The 14,073-nt window shown below is 55.4% G+C and overlaps 1 protein-coding gene across 1 annotated transcript in view; it reads right to left on the bottom strand.

The window, feature by feature from the left end:
* Nucleotides 1-14,073, bottom strand: part of CACNG4 (calcium voltage-gated channel auxiliary subunit gamma 4) — a 54,943-nt gene that overhangs the window by 8,261 nt on the left and 32,609 nt on the right. The window contains exon 2 of the mRNA XM_059149577.1: nt 2,191-2,274. Coding sequence (XP_059005560.1) covers nt 2,191-2,274 — 84 coding nt within the window. The remainder of the gene's footprint in view (nt 1-2,190; nt 2,275-14,073) is intronic.

Below are 14,073 nucleotides of genomic sequence, written 5' to 3'. Positions count from 1 at the left end.
TGTACACCTGAGGAACGCTTTTCCTTCCCAAATGAGCTTTCGTTGACGTTCCGTCACCATCAATCTGGGAAAATCGCTGCTAGGCCCCTCCTAGTCCTTTCGACCCCCAACCTCAGGTACCCTGGCCGAGTAGGAGGATAGCAGGAGCCTGAAGCTGGACGGGAGAGTGGGCAGCACATTCCTGATCTACCCCTCCGCAACCTTGTTCCAACCTTTGGCATCCTGCCCTGGGCCCTGGGAGGCACAAGCCATGCACAGGATATGGGGGCTCCCTGGCCTCTGGCTTTGGGAGGAGAGTGCAGGGGAGTGTCCCCCCCCCCCCCCCCTTAGCTTCCTTCCTGAGGTGGCTGCCTTCCTTCCTAAAAGCCACAGCTCCTGCCAGGCAGCCCTGTCTTCAAGCGTCCCCCTTCCCAGTTCCCATACCTGCTTTCCTCACCGGCTGGGCCCAGGAGGGGAAGGGCTTCCCCTAGCTGCCCCCTAGCTGCCGTGCCGGTGGTCTCACCATCCCCGCCAGTTTCCTTTAAGCCCGCCCACCCCTTTGTAAACAGTCCCTCACTAGCTCCCCTTCCTCCACCCCATCTGAGCCAACCAGTCTGCTTCCTGCTGGGACCTCAAGCAGCTACATTGTCTGGTCTCTGGGTCGAAAGAGATTGCAGGGCTCCGGGCGTGAAGAGGAGACAGGGGCAGGGAAGTAAAGAGGAAGAGCCAGCGCGCCAACGGCCATAACCTCAAGTAAGCTCAAGCGGGGAAACAGGAGAGGGGATGCTTTGTTTCTCCAGGCCTCGCTCCTCACACCCCCAGTGGGGGCAAATCTGCTCTCAGAGCCTTAAGAACCGCCTGAGTGCCCTGAGTAGGGCAGAGAATGGCAGGTTCTGAGTCGGGCTTCATTTCCAGTTGAGCCATCCCCGCTGGTCTGAGCACCAGGGGTCGCCCCGGATGGCTGTGCAGGCCACGCACTGTACAACTTGAAGGGTGTCATTTATGCCACAGTCTATGTACGTGGCATTCCTTGAGCAGTGTGTCAGCTGCACGGCCATTTGCGGCGGCCCTGTGGACTATCATTTGCTTGCTTCCGTGTTTTCCCCCCAAAAGCAGAAAGAAAGGACCGGCAAGAGGAGGAAGAGAAGGTGACAGAGGGATCTTGGGAGGCAGATCTAGCCCCCAATTTTTTCAGGTTCTGGGCCCAGCCAGAGCCGCCCAGCACTTCCCCAGACTCCACGGGAACCGCACGCTGGACTGTTTCCCCGGATGACTCAGAACCCAAATCCTTTCTCTTAGGAAAAACAAAAACGAAAAACGATCCATAAGCAGGTGCAGAGTAGACTGAGCTCTCTCGGAGGACGCTGGTATCGATTCTCCATAACTGAAGCTGGGCCCCGGCCCCCGAGGGGGATGCTGTGAGCAGCTCTGTGTGTGTCTTAGCTAATGGGAAAGGGAAAGTGGCTTCAAAGCGGGCATTTCTTCCATTTCTGGGCCCTTCCCTGGCTGCAGCCTCATCCTTCCTCCCAGGGAGGTATTCACAGGCCCGGCGGTGAGATCCAGCTTTAGGGTGTGGAACGGGGTTTGTCCTTGTCCAACATATGCTGTGACTTCCCGTCGGGGGACTAACCCGGCCACAGGGCCTGGGCATAGGCGGGGGCTCCCCCAGCTGGTGTCGTGAGCGTGGACATCAGAGCCGGCTCGGCCACCCCTCCTTGCCTTCTCCCCCAGGCAGCCTGAGGGTGCCGCTTCCTCTGAATTTTCCAGAATAAATGCTGGGTGTGTGGGGCGGGGGTAGGCAGGCCCAAGGCTGGCAGTGCAATGTATTTAGGCTATCGTGCCCGCCCTTGGGATGCTTGGCCTGGGCAAGCCTTTGTCTAACCTCCCTGCTCCGGGCCCAGCAGCAGCAACTGGTGACTCTGGAACTAGTCATGACCAGCCACCCTGGGGAGGGGGATGCCCACACCATTACCGGCCTCAGTCTCCCCAGACGTGGGCCTACCCACCAAGGAAGCCCACTGGGAGACTCAGCCCATCACGGCAGTGTCGGACCAAAGTCCATCCTCTGGACTAAGAATCCCGAACTGGAAAGGGAGAGAAAGAGCCTTCGGAGGATGTACCCCCTTTATGCGCACGGGGCCAGGCTTTCCGCCCGTAGCAACCCCCTCTCCCCTACACACACCAAGGAAGCGAAAGATTCCTGACACTTACGAAGGAGATACTCGGAGCTGTCGTGGTCATAATCATTGTCCTCTGGGAAGTGATTGATCCGGAAGCAGTGGCCTTTATAAATTCCTGGGGAGAGCAAGAGGGAAAGATCATGGTAAATGTTGCATGGGGCACGGGTTCACGCAGCCGCTCCCTCCAGCCTCGTATACGGCGTGTGTGCCAGGCTCTGGGGCAGGCCCGGGGCATGGAGAGAGGAGAGAGGCCCGCTCTGGCATCCCTGGTCTGTGCGGGAGCGGGCACACACACAGAAGGACCACGCAGAGGGATGAGCGCCCAGGACGGGACCCTCTTGGTCATGGTCCACGTCTGGGCACCTGCAAGTGTGAAAGGCCCACCAGCAATGACTATGCGGGGACAAGAGCTGAGCTGCTCAGGGCAAGCAGGACATTCAATCCACCCGATCCCCTGGCCCGTCTGGTCCAAGGTGACTGCAGAGCCATCTCGAAAAATGATAAAGAATTTGCCCCTGGGAACCGTGAGAGGGGTCGTTCCGGGTGGAGGAGGAAGCCGAGAAAAGCAACGGCTGGGGTCCGAGCCCAGCAAGTGGTGGGAAGTTCTGTGGCCGGACTCAGTAGAACCCCTGTGGGGGAGGGGCTGGGCCATAGTGGGGCAAGGTCTGGGTCTGGGTCTGGGTCTGGGTCTAGCTCAGGGTCCGATGAGTTGGGATGAAATCTTACCCTGAGATGTCTGTGTAGAAAGGAGGAAAGAAATATATTTATATATTCAACCTGAAAACAACACTCGGGTTTTGACCTGTTAGCTTGCATATGGATATCTTTGCTCCAAATGCTCCTGTAGTACGTCTTGCTGCCCTCAACTCTACATTTAGGAGAGAGTTAATATTTGATAGAATCTGTACATAGAACTCACACTGTCCAACGTATCAACTTTTTTTTTTTTTAAGACTTTTAAATTTATTTATTTGACAGACTTCACAAGCAGGCAGAGAGGCAGGCAGAGAGAGGGAGGAAGCAGGCTTCCTGCTGAGCAGAGAGCCCGATGCGGGGCTCGATCCCAGGACCCTGAGATCATGACCTGAGCCGAAGGCAGCAGCTTTAACCCACTGAGCCACCCAGGCGCCCTGTATCGACAGTTTTTAAAAGCCATTCTTTTTCGTGGTTGCATAGCCACCCACAGTCATGTTTTGTCATTTCAGTTGGCCCACAGAATCCCTTTCTTGGGGCCGTATGCACACACTGGGAATCCTACCATGTCCTATTACGCTCCGAGGGACGTTGAATCCACACGTGCATTGTGCATCGACTCCTTTCTCTTTCCTTCCTTCCTTCCCTCCTTCCACTTTGAGCCCTTATCCACAGACAGAAGGGATGGGCATTGTTGGGGGTTGAATTATGTCCCCCTGAAAGATGGACTAAAGTCCTAACCCCTGGTACCTGTGAATGTGACTGTTTAGAAATAGGACACTTGGGTGGCTCAGTGGGGTAAGCCTCTGCCTTCGGCTCAGGTCATGATCTCAGGGTCCTGGGATCGAGGCCCACATCGGGCTCTCTGCTCAGCAGGGAGCCTGCTTCCTCCTCTCTTTCTCTCTGCCTGCTTGTGATGTCTGTCTGCCAAATAAATAAATAAAATCTTAGAAAAAAAAAAAGAAATAGGGTCTTAAAGACCTAAGCAAGTGAAGATGAGGTCACCCTGAATTCGGGTGGGCCCTAAATTTGGGGACCAGTGTCCTTATTAAAAAAAAGAGGGGGGACTGTGGAAAGAGATACACACAAGGGAGAAGGTCATGGGGAGAAAGAGACAGATCCTGGAGTGACATGTCTATACACCGAGGGATGCCAAGGATTACCCGCCACCACCAAAAGCTAGGGAGAGGCAAGGAAAGATCCTACCAATGTCTCAGAGGGGCCACGGCCCTGCTGACACCTTGCTTTTAGACTTCCGGCCTGCACCACTGGGAGACAAGACATTTCTGTTGTTCCCAGCCACCCACTTTGTGACAATTTGTCACGCTGGCCCTAGGAGGCTCATACACGTGTTGTGCTATGTGGGAGAAAATGCAGCGTGCCTCCCTCACTCCCCAGGGGGCACCGCAGCCCTACAGAAAGGTGAAGGCGCCCTGCCCAAGGTCGTGTTCCATCTTCCGGCTCCTCAGTCAGCTGTGGGAGTGTGGGCAAAACTAAGAAGTCAGGTTCACTGGGCACCTCCTTGTTAATTGTGCTGGAGTGAAACTCCTGTGGTCTCTCAGGCCCAGGCTTCCAAAGCACCTTGGCCAGTCCCCATCGGGGTCCCAGATCCTCTCCTGATTCTCTCGCTTTTTGGTACCTGCCGGCCACGGGGACCTCATCACCTCCCCAAGGCATTCCATTTTTAAACAGTTTTAACGTTGAACTTCCTGAAGTTCCTGCCTCCCTCCACTGGTGCTACTCACAAGCTCTAGGAATGAAAGAATCCCTTGGCCATGCTCGGACCTTCGAATCACTGAATGTGTCTGACAGGTTGGAAGTCAAAGCTACTTTTCTAGCTGCCCAGGATTTGCAGGTGAGGCCGGAAGCTGAGGACAAGCAATGACCCACCACCTGCCATCATTTGAGACCAGACCCCTCCCCTAGCAACCTTATTAACAGGCAGGATACCTGACCCCCATCCCCGTCAACCTTATCCCCAAACCTAGTCTAAAGAAGGAGGGCTGTGGAGAAGAAGGCACCACTTGTCATTGGTGTATGGAGAGTGAAAGAGATTGCTCCCTTCCCCTAGAGTCAAGGATTTGCGTATTTCCCTTAAATGAATGTCACCTCTAGGTCAGACCTCTTTAGTTCCTTCAGTCATTTCTTTATTGATGGTTCCAATAGGTTCCAATAGGTTCTCCAGCCTAGCTCCCTTCTTTGGGGCAGCTTCCATCTCTCGGCTCCCACCACCAAACCCAATGTTTCAGAGCACAGAAGAGCTGTCCCCTCCTCTCCTTTGGACTCTATGCTTCTGTTAATGGGACCTGGTGTCAACTCGGGCTCTCAGAAGTTTTTCTCAAGAACTGGAACACCTCCCCCTGCCCCCAACTTGTTTTTGTTGAATGGGATGTTTATTCCTAGTGCCTTCACATTTATTCCTGTCACGTTTAATTTTGTTAGTGTTGGCCCAGTGCATCCGATAGGGAGGAAATGAATGGCTGATACAAGAGGTAAGAGAAGACCATTTCCAATCCACTTCACATGTGCTCTCTCTCCGTGAACAGGTTATTCGCCAAGTTATCTATTAAGTGGGAGCTAAATGACGAGGTGGTAAATGACGAGATCCTGGCCAGACCACATTGCAGGAGCACTGAGACATTCCTGGGGATCCTCTCCTTCCTGGGGTCAGGAAACTACTTTGTCACATGGCCCCAGATGAGTTATTTCTTCATCTACAAAACTCAGGAACTGGGCCAGAGGGAGCCTCTCCTGCTCAAAGATTCTTGAACTGTTTTGTGTAGAAAAAATAGGAATTCAAGCTCCCTGCTCAGCGGGGAGTCTGCGTCTCCCTCTGCCTGCTGCTCCCCCTGCTTGCGCGCACTCTCTCTCGTCAAATAAATAAATAAAATCTTTTAAAAAAAAAAATCTTAAAAAAAAGAAAAGAAAAGATAAAATTGTGTGCCCAGGTTAACACAGTCATTCATCTACAGACATCTAGACCACTTTTGTTAAAGCATTTTCTAAAGGCATAGGAAACATTTGGAAAGAAATATCCTTGAAAGGTGCAGTGTTTTATCTCTGGGTGATAGGGTTATGAGCGAATTAAAGTTTCCTTCTTTACATTTTTTTTTTTTCCTGAATTTCCTACAGTGCCAAAACATGAACCGGTAGGGGTTACTGAAAGAAAGAAAAGAAACAGAATCTTTGATTCTTAGTGATGACGGGAGGGTCCTTCCGGAATGACTACAGATCCGATCAGATGTGACCACTAGTGAGTTCGGTGCAGACCGCGGGGGTGGGACCGTGTGGGAGGCACTGGACCCTCTCCTGGGGGAGCGTCCCCAGCGCCCCCCCACACACCAGGCAACCAGGGGGTGCAGCCCCCACGACGTGGCGGGGTTGATTATGGGGATGTAGGATTTTCAGTGCAAAGCGGGAGGAGACGGTCACTGGACACGTCCTTTCTGGAAGGCCAGCGTCCGACACAAGCTCCGCAACGGGCCACTTCGGAGCTCTCTGGTCACGGGGGAATCCTGGAGTAAAGACTGGTGGAGGGTGACCACACCGAAGGGGATCGTTCCATACTCCTCGAGCCTTACAAACACTGGCAGCAGCCATCACACCCACTGGGTACAGACACCTGTTAACCGCCCCCCCCCACCAGTACTTCTCTTCTGGCTTCTCACTCCAGCCCTTCGTCCACGAAGCAGCCAGCTCCACGCACGGGTCACCTGCAGACACCTCGATTCGGCCGCACTCATCATTTCTGGCTTTTCTCCCAGGGTGCAGGGTAGGTTGTAGGGGTGGGGTGGGGTGGGGAGAGCTGGACGTCACGCCCATGCATGGAGCTGGAAGACTGACATGGAGGGATGATGACAATCCTTCCCCCTCCCCACCCCGTAACCTTTGTGTAGGAGGATGAGGGGAGCTGGTGGATAAAGTGCTCATCCCCCATCCTGGGGGTCCATGCTGCCTGCTTCTGGGGGCCGGTTCCAAGAGGACCAAGTCTAGTGATGGTCAACTCAGGGACGCCCCCGGCACTGGCTCGCTTTCCCTCTAATCTGGGTTTTGCTCTCACCGGCGCCCCTGCCCTCCCCATCACCGTGCCCATCCCCTAGGACCGCCTCCCAAGATACACCCCCTGCCTCCAAGCCCCGGGGCTCAGGCTATGGTGAAAAAGGTGATGTGCTGAGCATGTGCCATGCACCGGCTCATTTCATCTTTGCAAAAACACTCTCTTGAAGATGGAAGAAAGGAGCTAAGAGACACTGGAAGGTCTGCTCCCCAGGCCGCACTGTAGAGGTCCAATTAGGAAAGCCTGGGCGTTCTCCCTTAGCTGCAAAGTCTCCTTTGCTCCATTTGAAAGCAGAGGCTTGGGGGACGCCCGGAGTGCATGCGGCAGAGCGGCGGTGCCTGGAATCCATCTTCTTGACTTCTCATCGCGTGTTCCTCCCTGGCGTGATGTTCTCGAGACTCCTCGGCAAATGTGAGGGGCTTCTCATGCAGCGTGGGCTGCTGGTCCTCCTTCCCAGGACGGGTCAGGATGTGCAACCTCACAACTGCCAAGAGCGCCGGATTAGCCTCCAGGAAACGGTCTCCTGACACTGAAGCCAGAGGCAAAGTCATGTCCAGGCCTTGGAAAAGGCAGTTGTGGATGAGCGGGGATGGCTTGGAGGCTCAGAGAAGGTGGCCAGACACGGCAGGGCCCCTTTGGCTCGAGGACAGGATGAGTGTGAGCATAGAGTGCAAAGGGTCCAGTGGAAGGAGGTGCTGAGCTGGGGTTTTCCTGCCTCAGTCATCCCCCAACAGGATTTTCACTCTCATGTGCCAAGCGTGGCCCAGGTGCTGGAGCTTCGGGTCTGAGTGAGGCCCCGTCCTCGCCCTTAGAGCGAGCTCTCGGCTGGGGGCACCCACAAGACGAGACACTCGGAGAAATCACCGTGAGTATCATCCCGGGGGGTGATCGGGGCTGGGAGGCAGGGGAAGGCATCAGAGGTGTCTTAGATGGTAGGTTCTCATCCTGAAGTTCAGGCTGAGCTCAAAGCTGAGGTCCGGGGCCGGGGTGGGGCCCAGGGAAACAGCCCAGATCTGGGAACCGACGCCTCTGCAGAAGCTGCTCGAACCCATGACAGTAAATCAGCCCCAGCCCCAGCCCTCCTCACCATCCCCGGCCAATCTGAGGACTGGAAAAGCCCAGAGGAGGCCCAGCTGCTGACGAGGAGGTGACAGTGAGTCCCACCCATGGGCCAGCACATCCCAGCAGACCCGTCTAAATCAGCTTATGCATTGGAAACTAGTTGAACAGCACTTATTTTTCTCCATGGACAATAATCTGGGATGCTGTCTCCTAACGAGTCCAGATTAAGGACAGGTGGCTGGACTGTGCTCTGCGAGTTGGGCCATCACATGCCGGTCCCGGCCCTGGTCCAAGGGCCAAGTGGCATGGGACACGTGGGAGGAGCTCAGAGGGAGCCTGTGTCTCCCGGTCCCGGCGCCGATGACACACCAGGACTGCTTCCCCTGCAGGGTCTTTCCAGAGCTGTGTGTCTGTCAGCTGGTCCCCAACCCTAACCCTGACTTCCTGCGGGAAGGGCGTGAGCAGCTTGGAGGACTGGAGGGCTGTACATTTCCAGGAGGATATAGGCCTTTCTAGAAAGGACCCAGGACTTGTGGAGGAAGTGGAGAACGAAGAGGCAGCCAGGCTTTGGCCAGGCTAATGGGGGGCGGGGAGGTGGGGACGAATATTATCCTTGTGGCAAGAAGAGCAGCAAGGATTTACTTAGCACCTACTATGTGCCAGGCTCTCTGGGGAGCACCTGTCACTTATTAGCTCACTTCACCTTCCTACTAAGCTTCTGAGCTAGATAGGACAACAAATCCCATTTGCTACTAAGTGTCCTAGCCAGGATTCGAACCAGGCCACCTGGTGTCAGCAGCCATACTTTTATCTCCTTCACTTTGGAGGCAGAAGGAAGCGGGGCAATCTCAGAGCTACAAGGAGTTCTGATTGGTTGGAGCGTGTCGCAGACGTATAGGTCCCTGACACTCTTTAGTGTTTTCCTGGACTCTTGGGCAAAGGGGCAGTGGCCGAGGGGAGTGGCTGGATGAGCTTTTCGCCAGAAGGTGGGGTGCCCGAGCTGGAGGCAGGGCCATCCAGGGCCCCAGTCAAGACAGCGGTAATGGGGGTGGGAGAGCTTGAGGGCAGAGCTTGGCTGAGGCTAGGAACTTGGAGGGGCGCGGATGCGTACCTGGGTAGGCAGCACAAGCAAAGGGCACGGGTCGAGGGGACGAAAGGGCACAGGTCGGCCCGCCTTGTGTTCTGGAACCATGGAGTGCGGTATGGGTGGAGAGTAGCAGAGGGGTTTGAAGAGGCTGGGCCCCTTCAAAGGGGGCCCGTGGGGGTCTCACAGGGTAAGCGGGGAGATGGGGCTCTACTGCACAGTCTTCACAGGGGGTGACTTGAGGTTGGAAGGCCCCGGCGGGCTACGGCCGCTCTTCAAGGGAGGTGTGTGGGGTGAGGGTCATGAGGGGTGTAGGGACAAGAAAGGCAGCACAGGGCTGTGTGAGAGGGGCCCTTCGTGTGGGGAGACCCTGTGTCCTGCCCTTCGATGTGTTTGCAGATGAGGGACTAGAGGCCAGGCCGGAAGGGACCCGGGCAAGATGGCTTCAGCATGGACAGGCAGCCTGTACTCCTTTCCGGGGTTGCAGTCACGAAGTATCCCACACTGCGTGGCCAGGCCCACAGAATTTCTCGGTTTCTTGGCCAAGATAGGGGAGGGCAAGGCTGGTTCTTCCGAGGGCTCTGAGGGGAATCCACTCCCCTAGCGGTGGCCGTTTGCCCGAAATCTTGGCTTCCCGCGGCCTCTGAAGCCTTGCCTTGATTTCCGCCTTCAGCCCCACACGGTGTTCTCCCTGTGTGTGTGTGACCGTCTCCACATTTCCCCCTCGCACGAGGACAGCGGCGGTCCTACAGTTTGAGGCTGCCCTAAGCACCTCATTTTAACTTGATTATCTCTGTAAAGACCCAAGCTCCAAATAAGGTCACATTCTGAGGTACTGGGGTTAGGACTTCAACATGAGAGTCTGAGGAGGGGGGCTCATAACACAGGGTGAGGGCCACGTGGCCAGGTGTCCAGGCCTGGACCCCAAAGTCTCCACACTTCTCCCACCTCTCCAGCTTCTGCTCCCGTAATCCCCCCTCAGAGTTCTCCTCATGATTCCTCCCCCTCTACGCCTATCTCCAGAGAAACTTCCCAGTAACTGTGATTTCCCACTTGGCACACTCTGGTGTCCTCTTACAAGCTCGTTTCTCTTCAGCAGCAGTGAGGCAGGCGGTTGGGGAACTACTCTCTGGGCTGCCACAGAGAAATGATAACTGGAAAGCTCGGGGATGGTGCTAACCACTCGAGTCCTTTCCTTACTGAAACGCAGGGTCGCCATGTTTGCTGTTAGATGAGGCACAGTGACCGAGGTGGTGAATGGAGTGTGAGTAGTGTCTTTCTGGACAACGCTCTGGAGAAATGGGTGCGCCCCTCCATCTCCATGGCACAAGGAGCCACGTGACAGAAAGGACCAAAGTCCCTGGATCTAACTATGAGGGAAAGCTGCCCATGAAGAGGACTATCCACTTTGAACTGTTCCATGAGCCATCAATCCACTTCTAGGAAGTTGAAGACATTACACGTTTTAGTGTGTCTCTGTTCCAGTAATAATGATACAAGAAGAGAACAAGGCAGACGTGGCCTCTGCCATTCCGGAGCTTTCCAGTTACAGAGTCAGTTACGGCCGAGGGGAGAGTCTGAAGGAAGAGGCCGGAGTTTCAGAGAGCACTTCATGGAGGACCTGACCTGGGTTGCTGAGCGGAAGTCAGGAAAGCGTCTCCTCGTCTGGAAAATGGAGAAATATTTTTATGATCTTTCAGAGCCAAAGGGAGGCCGAATGAGCCCCACGCTGGTCGGAGCACTTTGAGAAGAGTATAAATCCTGAGGATGTGGTGAGGGTGAATATATAGTTTCTTGGAGATGCCTTCAGACCAGACCAGAGCCCTCCGTGACCTCTCCACGGCCGTGGGGATTCAGAGCCTGTGCGGCCTCCTTGGACGTCGCTGGCCGCCAGTGGCTGGGACGTGCGTAGCCCTAGGTTAGTCACTGGGGTGCCTCGAGGATGTGTGGGGGTCTTTCTTTTGATAGAGACATGGTTCATCCTTTTGACCTTTACCCTTCCTTCCTTTTTAAAAAATTCATTTATTTATTTTATAGAAGAGGGGGAAGCCAGAGGGAAAGGGAGAGAGAATCCCAAGCAGACTCCACGCCAAGTGGGGAGCCTGATGCGGGGCTCGATCTTATGGCCCTGAGATTGTGACCTGAGCCGAGACCAAGAGTCGGACGCTTGACGGACTGAGCCACCCAGACGCCCCACGCTTGTCCTTTCTTTTACTTCAGTATTCATTGGTAGATGCCAGGCCCTGTGGGAGCCCAAAGACATTGGTCCTGCTGGCAGGAACTTGCAGCCCATTTGGGGACATGAACATATCCCCATCACCTTAAAGCAAGTGAGCCAGTGACATGTGCCTTGAGGGAAGTACGGGGTTCGCGGAGTTTCCAAGAACGAGCAAGAAAAGCTGGGTGGGGTGTCTGGGACCAGTCCGGGGAGTGCGTTTTGGCAGAAAGCATGCCTGGCGAGGAGCAACGGAGGCTGAGAAAGGTCTGTGGGCTGCTGTCACGGGCATGCCTGCGTCACCCTGCAAGGGGACTGGATGTCATGCATTGGCTCCGAGGTACCGCTGTGAGATTTTGTGCGACTGGAATGGAACGGTCTCCTCGTGACTAATGCAGGGAGCCCTCGCCCCCCCCGAGGCTCCGCATGGCTGCGATTCTATTCCCAGCCCCGCTGGGTGTCGGTTGACCTGTTAGGTCTGTGGCCCTGCCTGGGGGGTCCCTTGGGGGTCTTGTTTTCATCCCGGAGGAACCCAGCTGCCCAGGAGATGGCAGGCTCCGCTCCCCCAGGATTAACAAGCTCCCTTCATTGCTCCCCTCTCACAGAAGCGCCTTGTGAGGAGGGGACGCACTGACACGCTGGCCCAGAGTCACAGCTTCCTGCAGCTGCCAGACGACCACGGCCACTCAGTGTGGCCGCTGCCAGGAGCGCAGGGCGGGGAGGCCAGCGGGGGACCCAGGACTCAGCCTGGCTCACCCCCCGTCCACCGTCATTCACAAGGAGGGAGCCACGTTGAGGAGTGACGGGTGCCAACAGAGAAGAATGGATTCCACGGCAACCTGGACCCCAGGCCTCCTCCCTCTGGTCTTGTCTGCATAACCAGATGGCGGCTGGCGGCGTGGGGTTCCAGCTCCAAGACGCCTCCTCCCTCTAGCAGTGTAGGTGAGCTACTGGGTAGGTGCAAAAGGATGTCTCTCTTGACTGGGAGAGCCCTAGCGGAGCATCTGTGAGAGGTCACCCTTGTCATCAGCCACCGAAGGAGGACGGCACCTGTTTCCAAGGGGGCTAGACTCCGGCTCAGTGTCTGTGGGGTTCTGGTTCAAGCCCCAACCCCCAGGTAATGGGATTCCCAGAGAGAACTCTATTTCTGCCCTCAAACTCTGTCTCTATGAACCCGGGAGTGAAGTTGCTCTGGTAAACTGAGACAGGTTTCCAGGACCGGATTCTAAGGCTCGTGGGCTAGCTCAGAGGAGCGGAAGATGGGGAGAAGCCGTGTGCCTGGCGCTAAGCCCATCCGAGGTTCTGAGGTACTTCTGGAGTGTGCCCGTGCGGAGCCCCTTTCTCTGGGAATGGGTCCCTCACGTGGATTTCTCCCCAGTGGCCACTTTGGATGACCCTGCCCCAGCCAGGAATCCTGGACGCACAGCTGGACCAGCCAGAAGCTCTCTTGGGGGTTTGGATTTTGGATCAGAAGCAGAGGGGACCTAGGGGCCAAGGGACACTGGGGAGCTCACGAACGGGGTGTTCTGCCAAACTTCTGCTGCCAACCTTCCTCAATCCCTGGGACCTTCCACATCCGAAAAAGTCCTCTTCTGGGATCCAGCCGCAAGAAGCTGGTTTCTGTGCGCCAGGGGAAAGAGATTCCCACCCAGTCTGGGCGGGCTCCGATGCCCGGCTCCTATGTCATTTCCTCAGGACACGTGTGCGATGCTTTGACAAGATACAAAGATGAGCGTAGGCTCTGGGGCGACCAGAGAGCCTGTGGCATAGGAGGCATGTTGCGTCTGCAGACAGGAACACTGAACGTCTGTCCTGCGAACTTCGTCTCTCGAGGTCTCAGTCCCCTGGGAAAAGCCTTCATCAGGCCAGTCCGTTAATTATACACCATTATAATTATACAATTATGTATGTCTCTGCTTCTTCACCTATAAAGAGGGGATACCCATGCGCCCCCTTATTCCATGAGGAATAAGGTAATGACACCCCTTGAGGCCAGCAGGGAGAAGTTTCCCCATAAATGGTGGCTTCTCCTCCATCCCAATATAAAAGTCCTTCCTACCTGCTGGTGGCCAGTAAACCAGGTCCTTGGACAAGGTCTCCTCCCCCATAAGCCTGCTGAGAGGACCTCAGACATGGCTCTGGCCACCGCCTGCCCCAGGGCCCATCCTCACGGCCCTGCTCCTGCCCACGCACCCCGGCCCTTGGGCAGGAGATGGGAGCCTGGCCTCCTCGCCATCCCAAATCCCTCACGTCCCTCGGTGAGTCCTTCAAGAACTCCCATCGCCAGCCTCACGCCTCCTCCAACACTTCGCTACTAGGTGAGCCAGGATTATGAATCCTGCTGAGATTCATAATTGCACAGAGCCGGGGAGACGTCCCCAACCAATAGCTCCTTTTTCCTCCTAACGCAGGGAAATGGGGGTTCAGTGATTGTGGTTTTTTTCTACTTGTATCTGCTTGGGAACCGCTGCTTGGATGAAATCTCCGTATCGAGGTTCAGGTTTTTGTTCTTTGTCTCTCTCTCCCTCTTTCTTTCTTTTAATGAGGAGCAAATCCAGAGCTCCGAGAGGGTGAAACAGCTTTCGGCAGATTCCAGGCTTCTCTGCTGGTGTGCCTCTGCAGATCTCCGGAAAGTTATGCTCCAATAACCCGAGAGTTTTAATTGAAGGGCCTGGGCGAGGGAAGGAGAATCACAGTGTGGAATCATAAACTTCTAGAAGGGAGTCTTGGGACCATCCCTTTTTATCCCATTCACGTTACACATTAAGAACCTGAAGCCGGGGCCGTTTCCATGGTGATGGGC

Source organism: Mustela lutreola, chromosome 15 (assembly GCF_030435805.1).
Source record: "Mustela lutreola isolate mMusLut2 chromosome 15, mMusLut2.pri, whole genome shotgun sequence".
NCBI lineage: Eukaryota > Metazoa > Chordata > Mammalia > Carnivora > Mustelidae > Mustela > Mustela lutreola.
Note: the sequence above shows the minus strand (reverse complement) of the source record. Positions and strands in the feature narration are given on the sequence as shown.